Genomic DNA, 27,663 nt, shown 5'->3' with positions numbered 1-27,663 from the left:
ACTGACACAGGAAATCCGAAGCTGCAGCATCACGATTGGACAAAAAAAATAAAAAATCATACAGGTTTCTTATTTTTTTTTTCCTACACAGTGTGGGCAGGATAAGGAGGAGGAGGAGGGAAGGATACATTTTTTTAATAAATAGTGTTCGGCTTTAATTCCACTTAAAAAAATAATCAATAAAAAGGTGAGATTTAATATAATTTTTGTCATACTACTTTCACTACTATGTTAATACAAAAACGCACAAAACCCACAAAAAAGTATCACAAAAAGATTACAAAAACAATCCTTACCCAATACTTTTACAGCACGACTGGGACTTTCCAGAACAAGTCCTTCATCAGTGTCAAAAATAGGGTTATCTATTCCAGTTTTAGGAAATGTTTGTGCCAATTTCTTAAGTCTCATTGAAGAATTAACATCCAGATCCTGTTTCTTTCCTTCTTCCTCACGTCTACGGCGCATGTCTTCCTGCTGCTGCCGAATTCGTTCAAGCTGTGCACTTCGACGTATGGGCATTGCCCGTGTACCCAAGTCCCCAGGGCAATCTACTGCCATCTCTCTGTGCTTCTGAGGCTCTTCTGGAGAAAGCTCTGCACTGTGCTTCTCACTATCAGAATCTTCTGCTACATGACCATTCACATGAGAAGTGGTCATGGCTGCTATACAAGCACTTTTGCACGTGGCTTTATTTCTGAATGTTTGTCCAGTAATCTAGGCAAATAAATCCCATTGTAGCTAGCAGTCTCCAGGATCACAGGACCAGCTTGTATTCAATATTTATGAATCTATGAATACAAACAAAAAAAAACATAAGAAAATATGATTTAGAGATTGATATCAGCTATCTCCATTTGTATAAAAAAGGGTATAACAAATAATGACATAGCAGTCAGAGACATTGTTTAGTATCTTACAGGAAGAGTCTAAGGTTTTTAACTGATCTAAAGAAAATGGTATTGGATCTAGTAACCAAAGAACTTTGTCTTACTCTTGCTACAATCCATCAGATATCCAGAAATGAGAGCTGTTAACAAGCTGTAATAATGCATTGTGGTACGACTTTATTATAGTATTTATTATAAACAAACAGCAAGAGCAAATCATTTTGTCTATAGACCTTTAAAAGCGAAGGTCTGGCTTAAAAAAAAATAAAAAAAAAATTATTAAAAGTCAGCAGCTACAAACACTGTAGCTGCTGACTTTTAATAAGGACACTTACCTGTCCAGGGTGCCCACGATGTCGGCAGCCGAAGCCGAGCAATCGCTCAGGGCTCCGCTGCCCCGCCGCCATCCTCTGTGAGGGAATCAGGAAGTGAAGCGTTGTAGCTTCACTGCCCGATTCCCTACTGTGCATGCGCGAGCCGCGTGGTGCTATGTGAATGTGTGGATGTATCCTGTGACACACACAAGGTCCCAGAAGTCACTGTTCCCCATTTCCCAGGAGGCAGCACGACGAGGAGAAGAAAGAAGACCCACTGCGGAACAAGGAAGTGGCAGATTAGATCTGCCTAGTAACAGCCACTTCTAGTAAGTATAAAAAAATATATACATTTTATTTTTTCTATTTTTTTGTAGCCTTTTTGGTGATTTTTTTTTATAAAAATGCGTGAAGGAAATAATGCTGCAGTAAGTCAGCTTTGAGCTATGCTGCCAGCACACAGAACCAAACCTGGACTGCCACAGATCAAATATTATATGGTAATTATATAGTGCCAACAGTTTGAGCAGCACTTTACAACAGTACAGTTAAAATACAATTTAATACAAGAGGAATCGGAGAGCCCTGCTCGTTGGAGCTTATAATCTTGGGAGGGAGGGTCAAGTGACACAAAAAGGTAATAACTGTGGGGGATGATCTAATGGAGAAAATAAAAGTACAGTTGTTAGGTAGGGGCAGAATGGACATATGAAAAAACGAACCCTGTAATAACAGTGTGATCAATTACCTTATAGATGACATTAAGCAACCAGACCTAAAAAAATTGTAATTTATCCCGTAAATAGTAAGGCGATTTAAGGCTCGGTTCACATAGGTGCGTTGTGCAACCCCGCATGTGATTCGCACCTCACTGCAGTGCAAATCACATGCAATGTCTGTGCGATGCGATTTCACCCATACAAACAGTATGGCTGAATTTGCATCACATTCGGACCAAAGTCGCACAGGATCCATTCTTTGGTCCGCACCAGAATCGGATCGTATGGGTGTTCGCATCCAAGCGATCCGATTCATGTCTGAATTGACAGTGCGAACCGATCTGGGGGTGTCATTAACTTTGTATTGACTCTCCCAGCAGTTCACATAAGGCAGTGTGAACTGCTTTGCGAGTTAGGTGCGATGTGGGAACCCACAGTGGATTTGCAGCGTTCCTGCATCGCACCTATGTGACGCGAGCCTAATACACGTCTAACTTATTTCAGAAAAATGTCTGCTTCTTGTAGTTTTTCTACTGCATTTGTAATATATCAGCTGTATGCAGATATGTAGACAATAGATAACTTTGACCATTAATCAATAAGCTTGCTTCATTAATTTTAGTTCTAAGGGGCAATACCAAACCCTAAAACAGAATGAGATATTTTGTACCCAGTATAGTGGATATTCTAAAGCTATATTAGTCAACCACAGCAGTAACATAATGCTTGACAGGCCATACATAGGCTAAGTATTCATAGACCTTGGGTTATAAGACTTATACCTTCATGTGATTTGACACTAGCAAAGCTTTTGAGGGTGTCTCCGCAATAACGCTAACCCAGTCTATGAGTCCAGTTTTGTAGCAAGCAATGCAGAGTAATCAAGCAAGGAATAGAAGGGAGGGTGGCATGTATTTTGTACTGTACTTCAAGATATGGAATTACAGGCAAGTCAAAATTTCTCTCATCTTAATCATATACTACAGGTTGAGTATTCATAGACCCTGGAACACCCCCAAGCAATGAATTAGAAGAGTGGGCAACAACTAGGCAAACAGAACTGTGCCAATAAGCCCAATAATAAGGGTTAACAGACCCAACTTCAGAGTGCCACTGCGGGAAACTTGTGTATGAAAGCTGCATCTGCAGAATAATGGATGCCACACTAAATGGTTATTGAATATACCCAAGGGGCAATATGTGCGCCTAAGGCGCAACTGCACCCAACAAAGTGACTTTGTTTCTCAATCACAGGCCTTATCCAAGCGGTTCCTTGAGAAAGGTTATGATAGGGATATGCTGGATAGGGAAATGGAAACCGTCCGTAATCTTGACAGAAATACCTTGGTTTCAGATAAACCTAAAAAAGATCGAAGGGACATTTCAGGTATCCGAATGGTCTTAGATTATAATATCCAATACCGTAAATTTGAAAATATTGTACAAAAACATTGGCCTATTCTCAAAAATGATAGGCTACTGGGCCCGCTGCTGCCTGATCGTCCGCAATTTGTATATAAGAGAGCGCCTTCACTCAGAGACAAATTGGCCCCAGGAGTAATAGATCCACCTGTTAATAGGGATGTCCAGATACCGATACTAGTATCGGTATCGGGACCGATACCGAGTATTTGCGGGAGTACTCGTACTCGCGCAAATGCTCCCGATACCTAAATAGAATACTTTTTTTGTATTTATCAACATGTTCTATGAAAATTCTTTGAGTTTTTTACTACTGCGTGACAAGCAAATAAAACATTTTTTCATAATTTCATAATTCATAATTCTAAAGAAAATATCCTTAGTCTGTATTGTGGTTGGAAAACTGTCACATGACATTTAAAAAAAAGTATCGGTATTCGGTATCGGCGACTACATGAAAAAAAGTATCGGTACTTGTACTCGGTCCTAAAAAAGTGGTATCGGGACAACCCTACCTGTTAATACTGAAAATAGGATCTTTGATTTTCTTACTGGCTTCCATGCGTGTGGCAGATGTCCACCTTGCAGGAAGGCTAAGAAGAATGTCAAGAAGCGTAAAGAATTTACAGCAACAGCAACTGGAAAAAGTTACAAAATTAAGGACCTCATTACTTAGTGACACCATAGGGGTAGTCTACGCACTACAATGCGAATGCGGACTTCAGTATGTGGGAAGAACGTCCAGACCTTTACATGCGAGGATTGGTGAACATGTAACCAATATTAAAAAGGGACTTGTCACCCACAATGTGTCTAAACACTTTAGATGGCACCATGACCGCAACCTGGCTGGATTGCAGTTCTGGGCCATTGAAAAGGTAGCGAATCACTGGCGAGGTGGTAATTTTATTAGACATCTCAGCCAGCGAGAGTCTTTATGGGTCTATGAATTAAAAGTGGGGGTACCTTTGGGGTTAAATGTAGAATTTGACCTTAACGGTTTTATTTCAGATCGTTAGTTTTTATTCTGTCTTTGTTGAGTCTTTTGTTATCGCATTTATTTTGTTAACCTGATAGGTGGCTGTGCTGATGTCCTTTTTAATTTTATTTTAAATTGTTTTTTACTTTTCCCTTATCTCCACCCACTGCAGAGTGAAGCCCCTTTTTTTCGGCTCCCTCTTCTAGTCTGGGGTTATGATTGGAGATTCATTTGTTATAAGTATCTTTACAAAAACCCACTGTACTTTTTATCTTTGGTCTCTGCATGTTGTGTCCTTAAATTGCTCTGACCATGGTTTCTAGTCATGCAGGTTATTAGTCTTTGGTACTGTTTCTGACAAGTTGTCTGTTTGGGTGATTACTGGTATTTTATTCCCCTTCCCCCCTGTTTTGGTGCCTTCAGTTTAGACGTCTGTCTGCAGTGTTGCTGTATGTTTTGGGCCTGTCTCCTGTGCCATGTTGGCTGTTTAGGTTAGTTCACGTCTTGGTCTCACACTACCATTGTGATTGACGTGTTTGTGCTCTGATTGTTTGCCTGTCGAGTAACGTCAGACCGCCGCCTCTGTGGGCAGGTCTATTGACGTTCAGCCAGGGATTCCTTTGTTATGGCGTCTTGTCGTAGCCGCCCCTAATGGGCGGTGTATGACGAATTGATAGCCGCCCCTAGTGATGTATGTCACGGAGGTCCCCCTGAGCTTAGCCCGTTTGTTGCCGCCCATGTGGGCTCGTTCACGACGCACGGGTTACCGCCCACGATGGGCGGCATCCTCAGTGTCTCTTCGTCCAATTAGGAGCTCCCTGTCACTGGCGAGTCATGTGACTGAGTATGGTCACGTGACAAATGGAGGACGCTGCAGTTTATGGAAATCTTGTTGTGTTCCCCATCTCCGCTTCACTGCTTGGCATCGCTCTATAAGTAGGTACATATTGTTTACCTGTAATCTTACCAATCCCCTATATGTATTGTATGGAGATTGTGCTCTAGAGCTGCTGCGATCTTCACTTATCTAAGGGCTGCATGTGTACATTAGACCATTGGCGTCTGCTTACAGTTTATGATACTTTCTGGTGGTCAATCTGTTTGTGTATATATCATAGCTGTATAAGTTTTCGCTTTTTTGTTTTTGTTTTCAAACACCTTCAGATGGGTGTTTCCCCACCATGGGGGGCGTTTTTTTTTCTAATTGGCCTAATTAGGTCCTGGTGCTATATATTGAATCCTGACATTGTAGCCCCTTATCCGCTGAAGAAATCCTGTACCTTGGGACGATACGCGTGCGGGGGGCTTTCATTTGATGTCAGGACAGCCACCTACCTGGTCTTTTTACTGTTATATGCTCATGTTCCATGCACTAGGATATAGTGCTTTATTTGTGAGTACCCCATCTTTTTAATAAATTTTATTGCGATTTTTGATCATACGGAGAGCACCATGTGTCTGCTTTATACTTTTTCATGCTACCATTCCACATGAGAGTATACCGGATGACCATCCATCACCTGGAGTCTTTTGGAGAAAAGGAGCGTCTGAGGAGGCACCGCTAAAATCCTAAATCCCCCCTCAGTAGAGGGACAGTGCTTTTGACCTGCTGCTCACACACAGGTCCATTTGTTCAGGTGAGCGGCTTGCACTTCTATTTAAGGATACCTGTTTGCTGTGTTTTAAGGAGTTTACATCTGAACACCTCAGTGAGATCCCAGGAGTCCGTTTAACCCTTTCTTCACTCCGATTGATCATCTTTTTTGGACTTATTAATTTTACTTTATTATTTTGTGTTTGTAGCGCTGCACTGCTTTTTTTATGTACTCTAAGGATTTATTGACCTCCAGTGTTCAGCAGCTTTTTTAAATTGTGTGTACCTTTGTGCAGTCTGCTTTTTCTATAAATAATTGATGTCTACCTAGTAAAACTCCAAAAAGGGTATACACAGAATGATACCTTGAAAAGTTGTACCATTTGGATTTCAAACCTATTCTGGCTGTTCCTGCTGCCCAGTTGGCCCGTGTGGCCCCCATTTACCCTTTCCACGTTTTCTTTTCCCCTTTGCCTCCTCACAGCTTTTGCAAATATTAGCTATTATTCTGGGGCTTATCCAGAGTGTAAAAAAAAACAAAAAACAAAATATAGGATTTTTAATAACGGCTTACCTGTAAAATCCTTTTCTTGGAGTACACCACGGGACACAGAGCCTCCATTCATTACATAGTGGGTTGTATGGTCACCAGAGGTCATTGGACACTGACACAACCAATGAAGACAAGTTCCCCTCCATATAACCCCTCCCCTAAGGGAAGTACCTCAGTTTTGTAGCAAAGCAGCAAGGTTCCCATAAGAAGGGGGGACCTCACCACGTATCGCGTGGATTCTACCTGAGGTCCCTCCCGGGGCTCCTCTGTCCTTGTCCTCTGCTCTCCATCGGCTCAGCACCACCCCAGGTAAGAGACATTTTCCCCCCTCTCTACACACCTCATGGCTAAGATTTTGTCCTTGAACGTCCATGGCTTAAACTCTGACAGGAAGAGGCATCTGGCATTAAGGGAGTTTAGACAATCAGGCGCTGACGTAATCTTTGTCCAGGAAACGCATTTTGATAACAAGGGGTCCTTCGCATTCGCCTCTAGGCAATTTCCGCAGATCTACTCCGCCGCGGGTCCCCGTAAGCGGGCTGGAGTCGCAATACTCCTCAAACAAGGCTCTCCGTTCACTTGCTCTGACTGCTATACCGACCCCCACGGACACTTTGTCATACTTAGAGGCTTGTGGCAGACACAGGAAGTGACCTTTTGTGCACTATATGCCCCGAATGTCCAACAGCACAGGTTTCTAACTCGGGTATTCACTCGCCTCTTTAGATCAGACCATGGGCTCCTAGTGGTAGGGGGCGACTTTAACCTGACCCACTCCGCAACTGCCGATCGTCATGTGGTGGGTCCCCGGGCGTTATCGGCTCGGGCCCTTAGGGACTCGAAGCTGTTCCGCCAAATCTCTAGACGATACGCTCTTTTTGACGCCTGGAGGGCCCTCCACCCGGGCGACCGGCAGTATACCTTCTACTCATCTCCCCACAGAGCTCACTCGCGCATTGACTATTTCTTTACTAACAACACTACGCTCCGACTGACACGGGAGGCACAAATACTACCGATATCATGGTCAGACCACGCTCCCATTTTACTGACACTAGATCTGGGTTCCCCAATTCAGAGGCCCTATAATTGGAAACTAAACACCTTCCTCCTTCAGCATCTACCGGCCAAGACGGAGCTTACCTCCACTCTACAATTTTATTTCGCGGAAAACAACACTACTGATGTCACTACCTCTACGCTCTGGGAGGCCCACAAGGCGGTCCTCCGGGGTAGATGCATAGCTCTATCCGCAGCCCTAAAAAGAGACGCACTAGCCGCCAAACGGAGGGCTGAGGAGGAGCTGGCGGTCTTGGAGCGCCGGTTGCAATTGACCCCTTCGGTTGCTCTCCTTAGGAAAATCGTTAATCTTCGGGTGACCCTGAAAGACTTGGCTTTGGGGCGGGTGGAGAAAGCCCTAGTTAGACTACGGCAGGTTTACTACGATAAGGGTAATAAAGCCCACACCCTCCTAGCAAGGAAACTACGTGATGCCCACCTCTCGACGACGCCCCACCAAATTAAGGACAGCTCGGGCTGCCTACAATCCCACCCTAGGGATATAGCCCACACATTTGCTGATTTTTATAAACACCTGTATAATAACCCCGACATTCCCAGGGACCCACTCGCCCCGGACATCTCCCGTGACATTGAGCAGTACCTAGAGCAAAGTGGCGTCTCCCGACTCCAGCCCTCTGACCTGGCATCGCTAAATATGCGGATCACAGAGGAAGAAGTAGAGCAGACCATCAAATCCCTGCCCTCCAACAAGTCCCCAGGCCCAGATGGCCTGCCCTACGAATACTATAAGGCCTTTCTGCCTCTCCTGCTCCCCCACATGTGTAAACTTTTTTTTTTTTTCTTTTTTTTTTTTTTTTTATTTTAAAACAAATCAGTACAACACATATAAATAAAAAAATAAAAAATTACATAACAGAACATTATTACAAAACAACAGTCACAGTCCTTATTATTATACATCCCCTTTAACCTTGTTGTCAAAATCAAACATATATCTCCTTCTTACATATCTCTCCCCTTCCCAAACATCCCTGAGAGAGAAAGAAGAAGAAAGGGAGAAAAAAAAAAAAAAAAAAAAAAAAAACACAACAACCCACCCTACTTCCCTCTCCTCCGACCCTTCTCCATATTTCTGTGGTTTCTCATTAAGTCCCACATATACCCAATCCAAGTTCCCGGGCTCCTTCTATACCATTCGGCCTTATCCCCCTTAACCTTCCCCCCTGTGGTCCATATAGGACTTCCAGGGAGTCCAAGTTCTTAAATATTTTTCCCTTTTATATTGTGTTGTCAGGACTAACTCTTCTAATTTGCTTATTTCCCTAACTTTACATATCCACATCTCCGCTGTTGGTGGGACTGGTGACTTCCACCTCTTCGTTATACAGGCCTTAGCGGCATCTAATAGATGGCATATAATCATTTCCCTATAGGCTTTTTCTGGTATTTGGTTTAAATGCAGAAGATAGAATTCCGGATCTTCCGGAATCTCATAATCTGAGCAAAACTGTAAAGCACTTTTAATCTCTGCCCAGAAACTCCTTAGCATTGGGCACTCCCAGAATATATGTAACATCGTTCCTTTGCTTCTCTGGCACCTCCAGCATTTATCTGATACCTCTGCAAACATTTTGCTTAACTTTTCTGGTGTCCTATACCATCTTGTGAAGATCTTATAGTTTGTCTCTTGTATTCTCACACATATTGATGTTTCGTGTGTTCGCCTGTATATGCATTGTCGCTGTTCCGAACTGAAGGACTTCTCCAATTCCCTTTCCCATTCCTGAACGCACCTCAGAGGGCAACCTCCTGATCGTACTAATAACTCATAGCTTATAGAAAGACTATGTAGTAATGTTCCTTGTTCGTTACATATTTTCTCGAATTTCATGAGTGGTCTCTCAAAGCTCTCTGGATTTGGCAAAGTGTTCAGGAAGTGAACTATCTGAAGTGCATTCCAGAATTTCAAACGGAATACCTTTCCTATTTCCATCAGTTCCGCTATGGTTACCCATCTTCCCATGTGGATATACCTTGCTGTGTAAACTTTTTAACACCTTTCTCCGGGATACCTCCATCCCGGTAGATATGCAGCGCTCTTATATCACCCTGATCCCCAAACCAGACAAGGACCCAGTTCTCTGTGCCAACTACAGGCCCATCGCCCTACTCAATTCGGACCTGAAAATATTCACGAAACTACTCTCGATCCGTCTAAATGCAGTTTTACCGTCCCTCATCCATAAGGATCAGGTAGGCTTTGTGCCGTTTAGGCAAGCGGGCGACAACACCAGAAAGATAATTGACTTGGTGGATGTGGCGAATAGGGAGGACACAGCGGCCCTGCTGCTAAGCTTGGACGCCGAGAAGGCCTTTGACCGGCTCGGGTGGCCCTTCCTGTTCGCCACATTGCGCCACGTCGGGATACGGGGCCCATTCCTGAGCGCGATTCGACATCTTTACTCCGACCCCTCCTCCCAGGTCAAGACGCCCTTTGCCCTCTCACCTTCCTTCCCCATCTCCAACGGCACCCGGCAGGGGTGCCCACTCTCACCCCTGCTGTTTGCCCTATGTGTTGAACCCCTGGCGGCTACAATAAGGGGAAACCCATCCATCCGGGGAATACCAGTCCGGGGCAGGGAATTCAAAATTTCCCTGTTTGCGGATGATGTTATTCTCTCCCTGACGCAGCCTAGGATATCCCTCCCGAACCTTCACGCAGAACTGTCCCGGTACGGGGCCTTGTCGGGCTATAAAATCAACACCTCCAAGTCAGAGGCCCTCCCACTTAATGTCCCTGGAGCAGAAGTTGCCCACTTGCAGGCCAACTTTTCCTATCGGTGGAAGACAACCTCCCTTAAATACCTGGGGATACACATCACCCCCAGCTTCGCTACCTTGTACCAAGAAAACTTCCCTCCCCTGTTTCGTTCAATAAGATCTTTGCTGCTGCAATGGAAAAAGCACCATATTTCCCTGCTTGGCCGGATCGCATCTATTAAAATGACGATACTCCCGAAGCTCCTTTACCTTTTCCAAACATTACCCATCCCTGTCCCTTATAAACACCTGAGGACACTTCAATCCGATCTACTCAAATTCACTTGGAACTACAAAAGACACAGAGTCCCTCAATCGGTGCCGACGGCAGCGCGTTCGGACGGGGGACTTGCGTTCCCCAACCTTGTCAAGTATTATCAGGCCACTCAACTCCGGGCAATACCTTCTTGGTTTACCCAGCGGTCCTACAACAAGTGGACGGAGATCGAGAAACTGTGGTTGGCCCCGACCCACCTTAATAACTTGCTGTGGAGTGCGAATGTGGAGGCCCCCCCTGACCGTATGCTGGGCTCCATGTCTCAGCTTCAAAGATTGTGGCGCCGGCTGTCACGACCCTGTGGTCTGACCTCGGAACGCTCGCTCCTGACCTCGTTCATGTATAACCCCAAGGTGCCAGATAGCCTCACCCGCCAAATGTCTTACCCATGGACGTCCCGCAACCTATTCCACTTTGGAAACCTGGTGGACCCCCTGTCGCGTAAGCTATTGCCCTTTGCCGGTCTGCAGTCTAAATTTGACATCCCTCGGCAGGCTTTTTACAGCTACCTGCAAATCCGTCACTACGCCCTGTCCATAGCACCCACCTTGCAATTCTCGCCTCCAACCCCCTTTGAAAGGATGGTCCTGGCCGGATCGGCCCAAAAAGGCTTAATCTCAGGTATTTACAAGATATTGAATGCTTATCCCCTGGAATCCCTAGGTAAACATTCTTATATGACCCGATGGGAAAAGGCCCTCGGCGAGGTACTACCCATTGAGCAATGGCGAGCTGTCTGGTCTCAGGCAGCAAAGAGTTCATTGTGCACATTATACAAAGAAAATACATATAAGGTTCTCTTGTTCTGGTATATGACCCCCGATGTGCTTCATTCCATATACCCCGCCAGCTCCGACCGGTGCTGGAGGTGCCAGAGAGACAGAGGATCCCTTTTCCATATTTACTGGGACTGCCCACTGATTGTCCCGTTCTGGACTGAGGTGCAACAACTGTTGGGCCGCCTCCTGGACACACAGATCCCCATGTCCCCCAAATTTTTCCTCCTGGGCCTGTCCCCCCTGAGAACCCCGCTGCCCTGCAGAAAGCTATCACGCCACATCCTCACGGCGGCCCGATGCCTTATAGCTCTAAATTGGAAGAAGTGCTCTCCCCCTGACCCGGGGGCCCTGTACGCTAGGGTTAAAGATGTAGAGCTGATGGAGAGGATGACGGCCAGGATACAGGACAAGTTGGAGGCCCATGACGCGGTCTGGGCACCTTGGCGACTCCGGGAGGACACACCGTGACCAGGTGAATGAGTTAACTCGATGACCCTTCCCCTTTCTTACCTCCTCCCCTCTATTTCTTTTCTACCCCTTCTTTTCCTCTTCTTCTCTTCTGGGGGTACCCCTGTGGCCCCTTCCATGCTCGTTATTTTGCAGTACATGTAAGCACATCGATGTGATATGGTTTTCTCACCTTTAGCGTTGTGTTAGCTATGACCTAGACTCATGCAAAAGGCCTGTGTCATGTATCACTTAACTACATACCATGCAGGCAGTTGCGTGCCTTATACCACTGTTTACCTGTATGCTGTGACATATGCTCTTGTATACTGTATGCTACCTATTTTTCTCTTCATTTATTCAATAAAACGTTATTTGATAAAAAAAAAAAAAGAAGGGGGGACCTCTGTGTCCCATGGTGTACTCCAAGAAAAGGATTTTACAGGTAAGCGTTTATTAGAAACCCTATTGTCTTTATCGTACACCATGGGACACAGAGCCTCTATACATTACATAGTAGGATGTCCCAGGGCAATGCTCAATGAAGGGTGGGAGACACAGATCCAAGCAGGCCGTTAATGGACAAGAAGCCCTAGACCGCTGCCTGCAGCACACTACGCCTGATAGCAGAATCCTCATTTCCTCTTACATCTACTTGATAGAAATTGGTAAATGGATGGACTGAAGACCAAGTTGCAGCTTTACAGATCTGAGCCATCGAAGCCTGGTGATGCACTGCCCATGAAGCATTCATAGCTCTGGTCGAGTGCGCCTTAACAAAAAAAGGAGGAACTTGGTTCCTTAAACCATAAGCTTGAATAATTGTCGAATCCACCGAGAAATGGTGGATTTTGATGCTGCTTGTCCCTTCTTGGGACCATCAGGCAAAATAAACAAAACATTTGTTTTACGTATCTGAGCGGTTGCCTGCAGATACACTTTTACTGCTCTCACTACATCTAGGAGAGTGCAATAATTTTTCCGTGGATCAGGAAAATAAGGAAGGCAGAACAATATCTTGATTCAACTGAAATGCCGACACCACCTTTGGTAAAAAGGTAGGATGAGGTCGTAGAACAAGCTTGTCCTTGTGACAAATTAAATAAGTCTCTTTACAAGAAAGAGCTGCTTATTCTGATACTCTCCTAGCCGAAGAGATAGCGATCAAAAAGGGCAATTTCCTGCTCGAAGGGATCAAAGGAACATGGCGAATAGGTTGCTTTTGCAACACTGACAATACCAAATTCAAATCCAATGGGCACAAGGGATTGATCCGCAGTACTCCCTGAATGAAAGCCCAAACTAGGGAATGCGATTCCAGTGGTATTCGAAAAAAAGACTGATAGTACATTAAGGATCAAATATCAGCTCTAAGGGCTAATTTCATATCCACTCCTAACTGGCAAAAGGTGAGAATTCTACTTATGTTAAACTTCCATTTCATAGTTTTACACCAGGAAACCTATGCCTTACAGACTCTACAGTAAATAAACCTGGAGGCTGGCTTTCTAGAATTAATAAGTGTACAAAGCACTGGACCCGAGATCCCTCGTTTCTTCAAAATGTGGGTCTCAGTAGCCAGACCGTCAAATTTTGCTTTTGTAAGGAAGGTTGGAACACTGAGTGAGTGAGAAACTTATATAGCGCAACACATGCAACTGAATCGCCTCTGGGCGATCGCCACTGGACCCTGCGACAGCAGGTCGTGATGAAGCGGAAGCTTCCAAGGTCTTCCTACCACCATCTTTATGATAAAAATAGTCAGGGTATCAATATCTGTTATACCCTATAATTGTTGTTCTATGGTCTTTCCTGCATGGAGGCAATACCTCTGTTATTGAGCAACTGAACAGTCCCCGTTATAATATGCCATCTACTTAATAAAAAAAAAAGAGCAATGAAAGGTATAAACAGAGGACCAGGTGGCCTTACAAAGGTGGGCTACAGACGCCTGCTGCTGAAATGCCCAGAAAATGTCCACCAATGTGGTGGAGTGAATGCATTAAAGTGCAGGGGGAGAATTGTCCTTCAGAGTGTAAGGTCAAACTATTAGTTGCCTTGGACCCCTTTCACACTGGGTCTTTTGCAGGCACTATGGTGCTAAAAATAGCGCCTGCAAACCGACCTGAAACCGCCGCTGCTGTCGTCTCCAGTGTGAAAGACCCGAGGGCTTTCACACTGGAGCGGTGCGCGCTGCAGAGGCGCTTTGCGGTGATTTTTAACTCTTTCTCAGCCGCTAGCGGGGGGTAAAACCACCCCGCTAGTGGCCGAATAACGCCTCAAAATTGGCGGTAAAGCGCTGCTAAAAATGACGACACTGCCCCTGCCCCAGTGGGAAAGGGGCCTTACCCTTCGAGCAGTGGAAGCTTGAGAGGTCCTGAAAATGTGAAAAATAGGGAATTAGTCTTCACTGAGGTAGACTCTAGTGCAGGGGTGGGCAATTATTTTTTCGATGGGGCCACATGAGAAACTAAAAATATTTTGGAGGGCCGGGCCAAAAGGCTAAACTCAATACTGCATAAAATCAATTGTATTTCTTTATAAAAAGCAGTAAATATCATTGTTGGACAACTGGTACGAGTACCAGAGGCTGGGGACATAACACAGGAGGGGGACAGAGGCTGGGGACATGACACAGGAGGGGGACAGACGCTGGGGACATGACACAGGAGGGGGACAGACGCTGGGGACATGACACAGGAGAAGGACAGACGCTGGGGACATGACACAGGAGGGGGACAGACGCTGGGGACATAACACAGGAGGGGGACAGACGCTGGGGACATGACACAGGAGGGGGACAGACGCTGGGGACATGACACAGGAGGGGGACAGACGCTGGGGACATGACACAGGAGAAGGACAGACGCTGGGGACATGACACAGGAGGGGGACAGACGCTGGGGACATAACACAGGAGGGGGACAGACGCTGGGGACATGACACAGGAGGGGGACAGACGCTGGGGACATGACACAGGAGAGGGACAGACGCTGGGGACATGACACAGGAGGGGGAGAGACGCTGGGGACATGACACAGGAGGGGGACAGACGCTGGGGACATGGCACAGGAGGGGGACAGACGCTGGGGACATGACACAGGAGGGGGACAGAGGCTGGGTACATGGCACAGAGGCTGCAAATAAATTATCATATCACTGTGTCTTCCTCCTGTGCCCCTTTCACCTCTCCACAGATCTGACCTGTGGAGAGGTGAAAGGGGCACAGGAGGAGGACACAGCATACTGATGATGTCTAGGTAGGATAGCACTTCACACTCTGCTGCTGGACTGAGGAGGACTCACCAGACAAGGCCAGGGCAGTGGCACTGAGGGCAGGCAGCAGGCGTCGCGAGGAGTCCTACTCCAACGAAGAGAGTGGAGACCAGGGTCCACTCCAGGTCCGGGCACCAGCATGGCGGCTGGCCGACTGCTACAGTCAGTCAGTCGGGCGGGCAGAGCAGGCAGGAAGGCGCACTGGTCGGTCTCCGTCTGCCTTCACTCAGTCCACTCCGTCAGAGTGGGGGTGCGTCTGCAGTGTGTCCACTACATCTGCTGCTGTGTGCTATCCCGCCGGTGCCGCTCTCCACAGAGTCCACACATTCTACAATGTTCCTCAGTTTCCCCGCGCTGCTCTTTTGAATAGGCTGGCAGCAGTGTTGTTAGCGCGAAAATGCGCTTTGATAATTGGCTGCGCGGCGGGTGGTGGTGGGCTGGGCGGTCAGAAAGGGCGAGGCTATGCATAATGTAGGAGGACTAGACGCTGCCTGCGCTGCGGCTAGCATTCGGATCTTTTTACGGGCACATTTCCCTTATTACGGACTTTTACGAACAGGGAAAAAGTGCCTTTTATTTACGTACTGTCCGTAATTCTACGGACGGTTGGCAACTAGGGTTGTCCCGATACCACTTTTTTAGGACTGAGTACAAGTACCGATACTTTTTTTTATGTACTCGCCGATACCGAATACCGATACTTTTTTTTAAATGTGTCCCCAAATGCAGCCATGTCCCCCGTATAGCAGCCATGTCCCCCGTATAGCAGCCATGTCCCCCGTATAGCAGCCATGTCCCCCGTATAGCAGCCATGTCCCCCGTATAGCAGCCATGTCCCCCGTATAGCAGCCATGTCCCCAGTATAGCAGCCATGTCCCCCGTACAGCAGCCATGTCCCCCGTACAGCAGCCATGTCCCCAGTACAGCAGCCATGTCCCCAGTATAGCAACAATGTCCCCCGTACAGCAGCCATGTCCCCAGTACAGCAGCCATGTCCCCAGTATAGCAGCCATGTCCCCAGTACAGCAGCCATGTCCCCAGTACAGCAGCCATTGTCCCCCGTACAGCAGCCATTGTCCCCCGTACAGCAGCCATTGTCCCCCGTACAGCAGCCATTGTCCCCCGTACAGCAGCCATTGTCCCCCGTACAGCAGCCATTGTCCCCCATACCTACTGTTATCACCGCGGCGGAGAACATTACAGACAGCGTTCGTTTGAACAGCTGTTTTCCCCGCTGCGCATAGACACTCCCCCTTGGACGGATCTGTCCAATCGCGAGCAAGGGGGAGTGTCTATGTGACTCCCCCTTGCTCGCGATTGGACAGATCCGTCCAAGGGGGAGTGTCTATGCGCGGCGGGGAAAACAGCTGTTCAAACGAACGCTGTCTGTAATGTTCCCCGCCGCGGTGATTAACGTGGCAGCGGCGGTTTCGGCGGCGGCGGGGGGGGAAGTATTCTATTTTAGTATCGGGGGTATTAGCGGGAGTACGAGTACTCCCGCTAATACTCGGTATCGGGACAACCCTATTGGCAACACTGCCCGGGGGCCGGATTAAAAGGTCCGCCGGGCCGTATACGGCCCGCGGGCCGTAGTTTGCCCAGGTCTGCTCTAGTGGCTCTGACTTTGTCCAAGCAATGAACAGCAATTTTGGGCACTGGAGTCGGACAAAGTTAGAAGGACCATGTCTTTACTGAGGTGGAAGACTGGTATTACCTTTGTAAAAAAAAAGGATTTTCTTGAATGTGGAAATACCATGTCATTGTGAAGAAGGAACGGCTCCTTAGAAGAAAGAGCCAACTCAGACATTTCAGATGGACCTGACGGCAACCAAAAAGGCCATCTAAGGCGGAGCCAAGGTGAAGTCCCAAGGAAGCACAGGGTTCTGCACGGGGAAGGCCTGATCAGAAATATACCTTGTACAAGTGAAGCCAAATGTTTATAAAAAAAAAAGAGAAAAGAATAGAATAGACACGACTAAAACCTGTCATTTCAGAGTGCTTAGTTCTGATCAAGCCTGGGATTATAAGAAGGCCAGAATGTGAGGCAGAGAGTTATTAGTATTCTAATTTTAAAGGTGGCTTGCAGATAAGGGATGTAGTCTGTAAACGGTCATGTTTTTATGCAGATTTAGCCACCAGGAGCTGCATGCAGGCAGCTCATGTAAGTGAGTAGGGATGCAGAAGCTGAATGAACACAGCCACTCGTCCCAATTTGATGGGCATGTTTTAAAGCACAATAGATCTTTCAGTTTAAACCAGGGGTGCCCAACCACTGGCCCGCGGGCCACCTCTGATGTGGCCTGCCATGTCTTGTATTGAGATTGCGTGTCGGCAAGCCCAGATCGCGGGTTCCCGACTCGCCATCTCCAAGCAACAGCGCAAAGAATGGAGCCGCCGCTAGAGGAAGCAGACCTGATACTGCCTGCATAGAGCCGGCTCCTTTACAGGCGGAGTGATACCAAATGCACTATACCTGTGACAGGAAGTATCGGCTCTGCTCGCTACCGCAGCCGCATGATTCTGTCAGACTGAAACATGGGAACCCGTGATCTGGGACAGCAGCCAGCAGTACCAGCCACCAGTACACACCAGCAGTACCAGTACCCACCACCAGCAGCAGCAGTACCAGACAGCAGTACCAGTACCCACTAGCAGTACCAGTACCCAAGCGAGAGGATGTCCCAAAAAGTTCTCCAAAATATGGGACTCCTGGGTTAACTCAGAGTACCATACCACCTGCCCTCTAGGGTACAGCTCTTAATAGGGATACTATGCTTCCAGAACTGCCAGTGCCTAGGCCCTGACTAAGGTAGATTGTGCTTTGTGATGGTATTTTCTGTATGTTGTTTCACAATGTTTACCTGTATACCTGAGTATTGTATTGCACTTTGACTGAAGCGATGTTCGCTAGGATAATACACCTGTATAGTGTTGGTTTGTTATGTTTTTATAAACAAAAAAACTTACCTTTAAAAAAAAAGCAGTACCAGTACCCACCAGAAGTACCAGTACCCACCAGCAGTACCCAAAAGCAGTTCCAGCCAGCAGTACCAGCCCTGGAGGACAGCCAGCAGCAGCCACCAGCCATAACCAGCTGCAGGAATTCCAAGGAAGAAGTGAAGATTGAGGTCAGTTAAGGTGCAGGTAAACTGCTGTGCATCAGTGTGAAAGGGGCCTTAGGCCCCTTTCACACGATCGGTCCGATCGGGTCTGCCTGTCTTTTTTAGGCGGACCCGATCGGACCCTCCATTCACCTCTATAGAGCAGCAGATGTAAACAGACTCGTGTCCGTTTACACCCGCTTGTCTGCAATCCGATCTGCTTAAAAAACAGAAGGGGATCTGTCCCCTTCTGTCTGGGCGGATTGGAGGGCCCATGGGGTAGAGCGGCCTGCATCTGTGTTTGTTCTACATGTGCAGAGTGAACACAGACCTGCCATCCACCCTCTACGCTCGTTGTGGCCCACAACCAGTCACCAAGTCGCTAAAGCGGCCCTCGCTCCTCAAAAGGTTGGGCACCCCTAGTTTAAACAAACTAAATACATTTCATCAACACAAGGTATATAAAAAGGTCTTAGTTTGTTTTGTTTAGTAAGCAGTAGAAAAGGAGTAGACAAGACTTACCTTTGCCAGCATAATGCAGAGAATACCCCCTGCCCAGTCTGGGCAGGCCTCAATGTAAAGCTCTAACAATCCCTCCTGCTCAGTCCTGCAATCAGCAAGGCTAATGCTCCCACTTTGACATGAAAGCATGTAATTCAAGGATTTAATGAAACATGAAACTTCCAAGGGGGTGGGCATTCATGTACTTGTACTGCAACATCAACTGTCCCAAGAATATCACTAGGTGAGCTTTGATATTCTGTGATTTAGTTATTTTATTCCATATGAATGATTTATAAGTTTTGCAAGGCACGAATGAAAGCAAAAAATATTTTGCAGCCGTAAATAAATGGGGGTAATTAATAAAATGTGTCTTAGACCAACTTGGTTTCAAGTGGACATCGGCAATTACATTTAAAATTTTCTAAGCTACGTGGAAAAAAGATTAAAAGGTATAAGGCTAAATGGTTGCTATGGGTAATTACATCATTTGAGATAGAACATGTCTCAGACACTTTCCATTAATTCCCCCCATGACTTAAGAGCCAATTTGGCTAAATTATTTTATTCTGTTAGTAACTGGGAAAAAACAAATGTCTTCAATTTTTTTTTATGCGTTTTCACATATATTTAACATTTGTATCGACAAGTTATTTGGTTGCCCCATCTGGATTTTTTAGCAAGATTTTAATTCTATGCCTACGAACAATAAATACGTCAAATAAAATAGCAGCGACGTCTGCACCAGCTTCACATGAAGAGACTGACCGTGATGTGGGCGATTAGCTTCTGAGCTGCCTATTGTAAGCTTATTAGGCTGCATGAGTGGGACATACAATGGCCCTGTTCTTTGAAACCACTTGTCTGCGTACCTGCTGCCTACTCAGACTTGAGACACAATCATGCAATTCTGATCTTCATTAGCTGCCATACAATAGTTTTCATTGCAGGTTTGTTATGGCATTGCATTTCCATAAATGGTGGTCCAATAGTTTAAAGGAAGATCATTAATTCGGAAATGGATGTTGGAGTGCTTTTTTTTTTTTTTTAAATGCATGTGCATCACAGTGTTGTGGTCTCCTATAGCCAGGTTCATTGCCTGCTGTTGTAATAGTGCATTGGGTTGCCATACAAAATAAATTGTGGTACAGTAAAATACCTTTTTTTTATTAAACGTTTTTATTTCCCCCCAATTTTTTTTTTTTATAAAAAAAAAAATAAGTGTACAATTTTCCAATGCACAAAATATTATCCCCTGTATTCAGTACAGTAATTTCACAAGTTACATACGTCGGCAATGCACAAAAGCTCCAGGTTATGTAACTGGGCAGTACACAAAAGAGAGAGACATACTCTAATACTAGACATGTATCAGAGACACCAAGCCAGCGATCCCAGATTTTGTTATATTTTGCATATATGGATATTTTTTCTTATAGGGCAATGTGGCATTTACTTCAGTCTTCCAGGCAGTCAGTCAAGGGGGAGCCTGTCTCATCCAAAGTTTGTTGGGCAGAGAATATGGTCTCCTGCATGAAGATTTTGGAGTATTTGTCGGTGGCATCATCTGGAAAGATACCCAGTAGGCACAGTTTGGGGTCTAGAGTCAGTGGAGACCCCATGTCGTCATGAAGGAAATCCACCACCTGTTTCCAGAATCCTTGTATATATACAGGCAGGACCAGAGGAGGTGATAAAATGTGCCTGTTGTGTAAACACATAACTGGCATATAGAAGGTTGTCCCCGATTAAATCTAGCCATTCTTACTGGTGTGAGGTATGTGCAGTGTAGAATATATATTTGGGTTAATCTGTCCGATAGCCTGGGTGAAACAGCCTTACATGTATCCAGTGCCTCAGTCCAATCTTCATCCTTGAGATTCCCCAGGTCACCCTCTCATCGCGTTGAAAGCTATTTTAGTCGACGAAGGAGTATGTAGCATGTTGTAGAATATTGATATTAACTTTTGGGGGTCTTCGCTTTTGACGACATCTATGATAGTGTTGTGGATGAGGTTAGGTAGTGATTCTGGGAATTGGGAATGAGTAGCATGTTGGATTTGTAGAAAACAGAAAAACATGCAATTCGGGAGGGTAAATTCTAGCTTTAATGTGTCAAATGTTTTTAGTGTGCCATCAGTGAGTATGTGGGAGAGGTAGTAAATTCCACTTCTGCACCAAGCTTCTATGTCCGGTACAGTCAAGAATTCTTGGAGTGTTTTATTATGCCAGATGGGAGAGCAATTGTTATGTGCCGATATGTCTAGTTTGACAGAGGCTAGCCTCCATATTTTCCTATAGTGATTTAGGAGGGAGTTGTGTACCTCTTTGTTTGTGGTACCCTCAATGCCCGCCGCTATGGCGCAGATGGGATCTGTTGTCAGTTGGGCCCAGTTTAATCAGGGCAAACAATGGTTCCACATTGAGAGACATAGTCGGATGGTGACCTAGTGACGTTCACTCCTAGGTATTTGATACCGTTTACTCGCTGTAGGGGTAGTTGGGACTGTAATTCCGTTTGGGGAGCCAAATCAAGTGGGAGAATTTGTGACTTCTCCTAATTGATTTTGAGTCCGGAAAAAAAAAAAACTAAGTGTTCAATTGTTCATAGGGCTTCAGCTAGGGAGGGGCCTGAATCCCATATGGATATTCATGATGGATATTTCTAGAGGTTCTGTGGCCAAGGCATACAATAGGGGGGAAAGAGAACAGCCCTGTCTGGTGCCTCTGGATAATTCGAAAATATCCGACTGCCATACGTTGGCTGTTACTCTGGCCACAGAGGCCTGGTACAGCAGGCTGATCCGCCTAAGGAATTTAGGGCCAAAGCCGTATTGTGCCAGGCATTTCCACAAGTAGTTCCACTCCACCGAATCAAATGATTTGGCCGTATCGAGTGTAACCACCACTCTCTCGCCTACATTGTCCTGGTAGACTTGCATATTTATGAACCATTTTCTAAGATTAAATGAGGTGTTCCTGCCTGGCATGAACTGTAAAATACATTTTTAAAGCAGACCTCAACTGTTTCTGAGCACCACAAACAGAAAACACTATTTAATTCATTTCCCAAGCAAACTTACCCATCCATGTCTCCATGCTTTATTTTGTCGAGAAATCACTTAAAACATATCTACCTAGCAGATCTAGATATGGCACCTTGAATAGGGGCAGACGATTCCTTATAGCATTTACTTTTTAGAATCCATCAGCCCTTTGCTCAAGCAGGTAGTTGGGTGAGAATTATATTTCTGGTATAATGAAGTTGATGTGCCCCCTTTTTTAGATCTATACAGTCTCAGTTTGACATTTGCATACAGCGCACTCAAAGTCTTCAGACTCCTTTTACTTTTTTTTCAATTTTTCTATGTTGCAGCCTGATACTACAGTTGTTTAAATTCAGTTATTTTTTTCATTAAAGCGGTGTTCCGGCCCAAATAAAAAAAAATTAAAAGCCAGCAGCTACATACACTGCTAGCTTTTAATAATAGGACACTTACCTGTCCTGGAGTCCAGCGATGTCGGCATCACAGCTGATTTCCATCAGTTGCCGAGGTGCTGCCGCCGCCATTGCGTGTAAGGGAACCCGGCAGTGTAGCCTTTCGACTTCACGCCGGGAACCCTACTGCGCATGCTCGAGGCCCCGCTCCTCTCTCCTATTGGCCCGGCAGCTGGGGGAGAAGGACGGAGCCCCGCGGTGACGTCACGGTCCGCAGCCCAGACTCCTGAAAGGTGCCAATTCTGGCACCGGATGGGGGTTCAGATGAGCAGAAATTCCACTTTTGGGTGGAACTTTGTTTTAATCTACACTGCTGCAATGGAAACTATGGTTTGTAGTATGTAAACATTCTTTGGAGTTCAGTTGTCTATACATCTCTTTGGTCATAAGCTTCCAATAGCCTTTCCCAACCTTCTTACCAGCAAGTCAAACTTTTAGAACCTATAAAAAATAAGCAACTCCTGTTCCAGCTAATTACTGTCTCTAGTTTCTTATGGCAGAGCGATTAGGATCTATCTTACTGGGCACATATACCCCCTTCCTGCCCAGGCGAAATTTCAGCTTTAGGCACTGTCACGCTTTGAATACAATTTTGCTCCCAAACAAAATTGACATATTTTTTTCCTCACAAATAGAGCTTTCTTATGGTGGTATTTGATCACCTCTGCAATACTTTGTCACACCGTATTTGCACAGCGGTCTTACATGGGCACTTTTTTGGGAAAAAATACACTTTAATAAAAAAAAATAAGACAACAGTAAAGTTAGCCCAATTTTTTTTTTAAATTGTGAAAGATAATTTTATGCCAAGTAAATTGATACCCAATATGTCCGCTCGTGGAATGGCGACAAACGTTTACCCTTTAAAATATCCATAGGCAACGTTTAAAAAATTCTACAGGTTGCATGTTTTGAGTTACAGAGGAGGCTAGAATTATTGCTCTCGGTCTACCGATCGTGGCGATACCTCACATGTGTGGTTTGAACACCGCTTTCATATGCCGGCCTATATACAAGGGACACAGCATCGGTCTCCTCTCCCTGACAGGACGTCCTTGGCTGTGTAAGGGGGCGATCGCAGGTACCTGGCGGACATTGCGGCCGCCCGGTACGCACATCGGCTGCCTCCCCCCCCCTGTGGCCGGAGGAGATGAGGACATCAATAGACAGCCTCCAGGCATTGTAGAGCCACCTTGTGGCCGTCATTTTACAACGGCCCGGGCTCCAAGTAGTTAAAATTGCCTATTTTTCCAGATTTGTTGCAATTTTTTTAAAGCTGCCAATTGAATGATCTTCTAAAAACAGAATATTTTGTTGTTTATGCCCTTCCTTTATTTGGATTATAAGTCTGGATTCACAACTATGCAGTTTTAGTGCTTTTTGCATTTTGCAGATTTGCAATGCAGTCCATTTAACATGGTTTCCTACGGAGCATATTCTGTAGTGCAAATATGCAAAATGCAGAAAAACTGCATAGGTGTGAATCAAGCCTTAGGAGTCATGGAAAAAGTACTGTATATACTCGAGTGTAAGCCGACTTTTTCAACTAATTTTTTATGCTGAAAAAGCCCCTCTCTGCCTATACTCGAGTGAGGGTATTCCGCTGCGTCAGTCTTAACTGTTCCGCGCCGTCCACTGTAACAAAGCTCCGACCTCCTCCTTGTCCGTGATAGACAGAACACTGAAGTGAATGCTGGGAAACTGAATTTGTGTCCCGTCTATCACGGACGACGAGGAGGTGGGGCTTTGTTACATTAAGACTGACACAGCGGATCAAAAAGGGACACAAGGCTGCAGATGGGCACAGTGAGGCCGCCGATGGGCACGGTTGACCTTCTTTTCCACTTACAGCAGCTGCGGAATTTCCCACCCTAGGCTTATACTCGGGTATTTTTTTTTTAACTACTGTTCTCTTGCCCCAAGTTTAAGGCTCAATGCACACTGAAGCTAAAAAAAAAAGCCAGTAGTTTTGCAGGGAGACTTTCAACGTTTTTTAGTGTTTTTGCAATGGCTTTAATCAGCGTAGCTTTTTTTTTTTTTACTTTTTTTATGGATTAAAAAAACGCTGAAAAACGCTGAAAAACGCTGGCGCCAGCGTTTATGAGCGTTTAGCTTTTTTTGCGCTTTTTCCCGCCAAATAACGTCACTTTGAACACAAATTTCAGGCATTCAGAAAAAAGCCAATAAACTCCAAAGCTCATTAACACTAAAAAACGCCCAGGTGTGCATGGGCACATAAGCTAACAGAGTTCAGTTTATGGGCTTTAAAAAAAAAAAAAAAAAGCCAAAACGCCAATAAACTACAGGTTTATCAGCTTCAGTGTGCATGGAGCCTAAAAGCATATATTGTTATGCTGAAAAAAAAACAAAGAACCTCAGATCCTTAAACCTGAAGTTGATCCAGATGCAGGCAAAAAAAAATAAATAAAAAAAAAATATGGACCAAATTGCGCCGACTGACCCGGAACACATTACGAAAGACATTTATTCTTAAATGGATACAATAAGTGTAGCGCTGAAAAAATAAACCATGTGTTGCCAAATGATTCAAAATAAACAATATGAAAAAAGTATTAAAAACAAAAATTAATAAGTGTACAATAAATCTCTAAAAGTTCATATGTGAAGGAACCCGTGAAGGAAAACGGGGTACAATATATTTCTGTGATTCTTCAGTGATAAGTGGCCGATATCCAATCTGTGAAGAAGCCCACCACCAATAGAAGAAACAGAGGCTTACCGACTAGCCTGTGACCGCCGTTCTCAGGGGGGTCCAAACAGGCTCAGAAGAAATGCAGATGATCCTCAATAGCACCTAATGCACCTCCAGAAACGATCATTCACAGTTGCCACTGCAGCAGTTACCAGATTCGGCATTAGGTCTGTCCCAGCAGTGCAGGATCCTCTCCCTGCCACCCTCTTCACAGATTGGATATCACCACTTATTATCACTGAAGAATCACAGGAATATATTGTACCCTGTTTTCCTTCACATGTGAACTTTTAGAGATTTATTGTACACTTATTAATTTTTGTTTTTAATACTTTTTTCATATTGTTTATTTTGAATCATTTGGCAACACATGGTTTATTTTTTCATCGCTACACTTATTGTATCCATATTTTCTGTGCCTTATATCTAGGTTATAGTAATTAGCAGCAGAATTCATCAGACAGTTTTTTTTTTTTTTTCATAATTTTTCACCTAGCGCAAATTTTTCTTTACCCATTTATTCTTAAATGAAATTGGATGCTTCCAGTTCCTGGGTCAACATTCTACAGAGTAGAAGGAAAAGTTGAGTTACAGCTTTCCAGTGATGCATACACTTTCCAAAAGGAAATGCAGGTATAGATTCAAATAGACCAGTCATGTAAAAAATATATCTAGAAGGGCAGCACTAGATGTCCCTATGTATCAAGCCATATGTTTACCATACTGCTCAAAGGCAATATTTTCCTAATAAACTGTAGTTGAAAAAAAAAGGTTGGATATCTAGAGTAGAGTAAAGAAATGTCTCCTTTAATTTTGGCTCAGAACTGTTTACACAGGTATGACGGCGCACAGTACCATTCTGAATGACCCCAAGTCTTGCACATAAGGTAAACAGGCTCTTGAGAATTGAAGTGGAATGTGTGAAGCATGTGAAGAATCCTGCTGCCCTGACTATGGCCCAGAGTGTCTGACACTGTACAGACTTCTGTTTTTTTTTTTTTTTTTTTTTTTTAGAACATTTCTACTTTTGAAAAAATAAATAAATAAATAAAAATAAATAAAAGTGTGCTTCCTCAATTTTGGGAACGAGTGCCCAAGGTCTATAGTGTCCTGGAAGCTATTAGAGACAACCAAATCTAAACAAGATAGGGAATACATCAAGAGGCAGGCTTTAGGGGTGCTAGCACATTAAACTATATTTTGGAAAATGTGCCTTGGCCCCCCAAGAAACCTTAATACGTCAAAGGGTGTATCTAGCCTTAAACTATGGTAGGTAATTTAGGGTAACTGTCTGTACACCTTTTTACATCTTTACCCCCTTCATGACCTGGACAATTCTTGCTATTCAGCACTGCACTATTGCTTGGTCATGCAAGACTATACACAAATGGAATTTATACATTTTTTTTCACACAAATGGAGCTTTGTTTTGGTGGGTCCGATTAGATAATTGATATTTAGATGTTAGTATGAGGACTATAAATTTGTTGTTCCGCAGCAACACACTAGGCTCTCCAGAGAATGCATTTTATTTAACTTCCAATAACGAACAAAGTCCACAGACGATACAAAATCCAACAGAGCATATAATTCAAATCTCTTCCTAGACCTGTGCCTCCATATGAGAGAATACATAGAGAATATATTCTGAGTGACAAGACTCACCTACAGGATTATATTCCCTATCCACTGAATAGCTGAGCAATTTGATTGGCCGTCTTTGATCTACATCCTGTCTTTCAGAGTGACAGGTAATGAATCATCACCTATTCCTAATTTTGCATCCTTGCATACTAAAATTCCTCCAATATGTAATTAGATTACATGTGGCTTGAGTAATGGCTTGATTGGTTTGATGTGTAAAATAGATTCATCCTGTCTCTTTGCCTATTGACAATCGACAAGCTTCTTTTGATGTGTAACATGTAATTACAGGTTTGATGTGTAAAATAGACTTATCCTGTCTCTTTGCATATTGACAATCGACAAGCCTCTTTTGAGGTGTAACGTGTAATTATCTTAACAGGTACCAAATGTCAACTGGCCTGGTCAATTTTGGACTTATAATCCAATATATATATATATACACACACACACACACACACACACACACACAAACACAATATCCCACATAAATCGGCCAACATATTACAACAGATCCAGTGCCTGAAATTACTTTACAGGCCGGCCCTACTTCTTCCACCTGCAGCAAGCCCAGGGTAAAGTCCCAATGCCATGCTTATAAGACTGATCTAGAAGCGATATAACTTAGTTGTCTATGATTATGCCTGTATCCCGTGTTGTAAAAAAATCAAGAAAATCATTTTTGTTTTAGGCAATTTCAAGGAAAATAAACATGATTTAACCACTTGCGCACTGGGTACTTAAACCTCCTTCCTAACCACACCAATTTTCAGCTTTCGGTGCTCTCACATTTGGAATGACAATTACTCAGCCATGCAACACTGTACCCATAACATTTGTGTCTTTTTTTTTTTAACAAATAGAGCTTTCTTTTGGTGGTATTTAATCACCGCTGAGTTTATTTTTTGACGCTATAAAAGAAAAAGACAGAAAATTCGGTAAAAATAAATAATTTTTCTTAATTTCAGTTATAAAATTTAGCAAATTTGCAATTTTTCTTAAAGCACTTTGGCCAACATTTTTACTGCTACATATCTTTGGTAAAAAAATAACTCAAATTGGTGTCTTTGTGAAAGTTAGGCCCCTTTCACACTGGGGTGGGAGGAGCGGTG

The 27,663-nt window shown here is 44.6% G+C and overlaps 1 protein-coding gene across 2 annotated transcripts in view; it reads right to left on the bottom strand.

The window, feature by feature from the left end:
* PALS1 (protein associated with LIN7 1, MAGUK family member) overlaps positions 1 to 27,663 on the bottom strand; it is a 340,500-nt gene that overhangs the window by 238,504 nt on the left and 74,333 nt on the right. For both annotated transcript variants that reach the window (XM_040332883.1, XM_040332882.1), the window contains exon 2: positions 297 to 791. In XM_040332883.1, coding sequence (XP_040188817.1) covers positions 297 to 660 — 364 coding nt within the window. In that variant the 5' untranslated portion in view covers positions 661 to 791. The remainder of the gene's footprint in view (positions 1 to 296; positions 792 to 27,663) is intronic.

The sequence above is a fragment of the Rana temporaria genome, chromosome 13 (assembly GCF_905171775.1).
Source record: "Rana temporaria chromosome 13, aRanTem1.1, whole genome shotgun sequence".
Classification (NCBI taxonomy): domain Eukaryota; kingdom Metazoa; phylum Chordata; class Amphibia; order Anura; family Ranidae; genus Rana; species Rana temporaria.
This window is presented reverse-complemented; position numbering and strand designations above follow the sequence as displayed.